The 4,594-nt window shown below is 31.4% G+C and overlaps 1 protein-coding gene across 1 annotated transcript; it reads left to right on the top strand.

Annotated features, from left to right (window-relative positions):
* The first annotated feature begins 902 nt into the window (after positions 1-902).
* On the top strand, positions 903-4,594 carry LOC102606404 (probable WRKY transcription factor 41). The gene is made up of 3 exons (XM_006345505.2): positions 903-1,365; positions 3,769-3,891; positions 3,962-4,594. Exons 1-3 carry the CDS (start codon positions 1,064-1,066, stop codon positions 4,440-4,442), a joined length of 906 nt encoding a protein of 301 aa, XP_006345567.2. The 5' UTR covers positions 903-1,063; the 3' UTR covers positions 4,443-4,594.

Below are 4,594 nucleotides of genomic sequence, written 5' to 3'. Positions count from 1 at the left end.
CCTCTTCAATTATTTCGTATTGCCGGATGTTACAGACCCCTTAGTGTCTTACAGTGAAGTTTGAGGGGGGGAGGATATCTTATCTCTACCTTTATAGAATATAGATAGGATATTCCGGATTGACTCTCAGCAATTCTCCTCTTTTATCCAAGCTTTGGAACGACTATACGAGTGAGCTCACACAGCCTGTCCAAGGATAAATCTAAAATTCCGACAATGTAAACGAGCCGTCCAAATTCATGTTTATTTTGCTCTTTCCAAGTTGTTTCATTTCCTTATTACGTAAAAAAATTCTTCTCATAAAGAAAGGAAGCATTAATTCTCGAATGCACAAAGACCTTGATAGTCAACTAATGTAACATGCATTGACTCTACCAATTACTACATTTGTTAAGGCCACAAAGGGAGACTAGTGAACAAGTTCTCACACTTAATTTCCCACTAACAAATTACTTTTTCTCATCAAGCTAAGCTTATATTCATATTCATATCTTCAAATGTGTCATTTTTGACAAATCAAAGAAGAATCTATCTGCTAGTAGGGGTAAAATGGTAAATTCACAATATCAATCATTGTTTTTTCAATAGGTGTGTCAAATCAAAATTTGACAACTAAAAAGGAATGAAAAGAATATTTTTTTCTCTTTCTAATAGTTGATTAACACTAACTATGACCAAATCATATTTACTATGATGCATCGCTAATAAAATCTCAAGCACCAACAACAATAACAGATGCAACGTAATTTCATAAGTGGAGTTTGAATAATAAAATTAAAGCAATTTAAATAAAATGAGTCAAAAAGCCTTGATAGTCAATTAATGCAACATACGTTGACTTTATCAAATACTTCTATGTACGTTGCCTTTACCAATTACTACATTTGTTAAGTATAGGGAGACTAGTAAAACAAGTCTTCACACTAATTTATATACCATTCAATCAATTTCCTCTCATTAACGAATTACTTTTTATCATCAAGTTCAAATTCAGATCTATTTTTTTGTTGGCTATATCTCTACTCGAACGTAGTCAACCAATTTCGTGACTTTATAGAAAAAAATGGGAGAAAACAATTGTTGGGAGAGACAAGTGGTGATTACTGAGCTAACGAAGGGGAAGGAATTTATGTTGCAATTGCAAAAGTACATTGATCCCATGAAACAAGATGTGTGCCTGCAGTATTTGGCTGCAGAAGTACTTTCTTCTTATGATAAAGCTCTGTCCCTTTTGAACGGCTCAACTTTATCAAGTATGATTAATATTAAAGCAGCCCCATCGACTGCACCCCGGCTGGAATCTCCTCAACTTCCGGCTGATAATAGCGCAAAGAGTTGTGATCGTCCCTCTATATCCAGGAAGAGGTATTTGATCTCGTCCCTTTTTTTTTTTGCTCTATAATCATCTGGTATCTGAAATCCACTTGTACTATATATATAGCCCTACTATAGAGAGTTTTCGTGATTCTTTAAAAAAGAGAGCTTCATTTTTAGGATTTTAATCAAAGATCTCTTATTAAGGGTGCAAGAAGAATCTTTATCATTGTACCACACCTCTCACTTGTAGCTAGGGATAGCAAATGGGCGGATTGAGAATGGATAGAGAAAATACAGGACACAACCCATGGGTTGACCCAAATTTTGAATGGGCGGGTTAATCAAATTTGGATAGAATTTGCCACCACTAGACTTATAGATGATTGGAGTACTAAATTTAGTATATATGGAAATGATATGTGCTAAAATTTCGATTTAAAACATTCAAGAGAGACGAATTGCTTTAAATCTTAGTGGTAAATCGGATGCTTTGCAAAGATCATAAGAGGCCCTTTGATTACTGTATAAGAGTCCATTTTATTCATGTATAAAATATTGTATTAGTTTTATTATGTTTGGTAAAAAAAAAAATTTATTAGGTAGAAAAGTCAACAAAACTCATACCATGTTTGGTTGGTAGGTTTCTAAAAGCTATATAAAAGTTATTGATATATTAATTTTATACGGTGTTTGATTGCGTTCTTTATAGTCCTACATAATTAATATTAACATAACTTATGAGCAATGCCGGCAAAATGAGCTCATATTTTAACGGGTTGAGTGAGTGATTTTTTACATGGGTAAAATATGGGTGGATACCTATATTCAACCCATAAAAATATGGGTAAACTATGGGTAAAATATGGAGTAGTCAAATGGATTAAACTTCTAACTTTTATTCACTATAAATTCATGATATCACTAAAAATATTGTAATTTCTCTTGATTTTTATGTTCTTCTATAGAACTAATTATTTTTCACTATAATTGAAAAGGTAAAGTCTTTGGCCCTCCAAAAATATATACTTTAAATGTACATTTCTTTTGTTATTTATAATTAAATTTTTTTATTTGTTTAATTTTATATTAGATAGTAAATACTTAGTGTAAAATAATCAAATCATGTATTGATATTAATATTGCTTAAAGTGCATTAAGCATGTTTTAGTCCTAAAATGCAAATATTCATTTACTTTGAAATTAAAAATATTTTCCCCTTATTATTACATAATTTTATTTTATATTGAAAAGTTATAGGTTTTTTTTTACTTTTATGATACAATAAAACTAAATGAAGCATTTTCAACATTTTTCATCTAAAAAAAGATTAAAATATTTTTTCCATGTTGAATTCTTAAGTAAAGTACTATCTACTCATGAAAATATGGGTAAATTAGTATTTTACCCAACCCATTTCTTACCCAATCCATTTTTACCCATATCAAATATGGGTGGGTTGAATTATTATCCATTTTATGTTTATCCATTTTCAACCCGCCCAAATTTTACCCAACCCGCCCATTTGCTACCACTACAGTTATGAGAAAATCTATGTATAAGTTATGCGGGTTAAAAGGTGGAATAAATTATACGAGTATTAGTTATAGATGTATTAAAATAGTAAATTACATATTTACCCCTATTAATTTATTTTTAATTTTTTTTTTTGGTTGAGAACTTAACCTGACTGACTATACTGCATTCCTAATTTTTGTTTTGTTTTTCTTTATAACATACGAACCAACCTTTATTTTTTGTTTACATTTGGATTCCAAATGTAAATATTTTATTAATATTACAAATTGGATGGTATATATTTTGACGGCGCATATGTTAATCATATATTAGCGTTATATATTATTAAATATATTTCACATATTTAATTAACATGTATTATTATTTTGTTTAATTAGGACGTACATTTATGTCTAATTCATATATTTGGTGTATTAAAAATGTATATATAAACAATATATATAATATATTGATAGAATATTTACTATAAATATTATAATGTATTGTAATCTCTACATAATTAAATAATACCTACATAACTAATACCTATATAACTAATACCCGCATAACTAAATTCAACATAACTAAACCTACATAATTAATACGTGCATAACTAAACCCTTGCATAACTAATACCTACATAACTAAACTCTGCATAACTAAACATTGCATAACTAATACATGCATAACTCTATTCAGCAACCAAACGACCTCTAAGTGATACGCAGAGGCGGAGCTAAGTGGGAGGTCATGGATTCGGATGAACTCAGTAGCTTTTCCGTAGACCCTATATATATTAATTTGTGAATCCCTAACAAAATTAATTGATGGGTTAGTTGTAACGAAGGGTTCGCGTAATAAATGCATTCTACACTAGTGTTGTGTGTTTGAACCAACTCCAAACTCCTAATCCTGACACAATCATGATCGTTGCAGGAAGATAGTGTCACGAAGGAGAGAATATGTACATGCTCGATCCGGAGAAGAGGTTCCACCCGAGGATGGATATAGTTGGAGAAAATATGGACAGAAAAATATTTTAGGGGCAAAATACCCTAGGTAACAATTTGTTAGTACAACACTATTTATCATTAAATTCGGAGTTAATTAACTTCTTTTAGCATTGCAGAGAATATTATCGATGTGCTCGTAATCGTTCATCTAATTGTGCGGCTACTAAAATGGTCCAGCGAAGCGAAACAGAGGAGTCATTAGCTTTTGAAGTTAGCTATGGAGAAAATCACAGTTGTGGTCAAGAAAAGAAAAACAAAAACAAAAACGAAGAACTAGTTGCTGTGCAGCAGACAAAATGTGATCATGAAATTGAAATAGGAGCAGGGGAAATATCTGAATTCAATATTCATGAACTGGTTTCAACTCCAAATAATCCGTTTGATTCCGACTTCATCTCTACACCGGCTTCTTCGCCTTTACCAGACACGAACTATCCACATAATGATGATAGTCTCACTGATCCATTGTTTAATCATGATGTGCCTGATAAAAGTAGCGTGGATGACTTCATTTCGCCCTATGCAGAATGGGATTCTCATGATGCTGCTGTGGCCTATAAACTCAGTTTTCCTCATAGTTACAACAAACAGGAGTAGATTTCCAGAGCAATGAACAATGTTAGGGGCTCAGCATTTTGTCCAGCTCTTTCATATCAATTTGATAATTGATTAATTGGCAATGGTTTTGACTTTGGACTACTTATTTGATATCCTTTTCTATCTGCATAATACATAAATGTGTCTTTTAA

Source organism: Solanum tuberosum, unplaced genomic scaffold (assembly GCF_000226075.1).
Source record: "Solanum tuberosum cultivar DM 1-3 516 R44 unplaced genomic scaffold, SolTub_3.0 scf00069, whole genome shotgun sequence".
Taxonomy (NCBI): domain Eukaryota; kingdom Viridiplantae; phylum Streptophyta; class Magnoliopsida; order Solanales; family Solanaceae; genus Solanum; species Solanum tuberosum.
The sequence above is the reverse complement of the archived record's forward strand: the minus strand, read 5'-3'. Positions and strand labels throughout refer to the sequence as shown.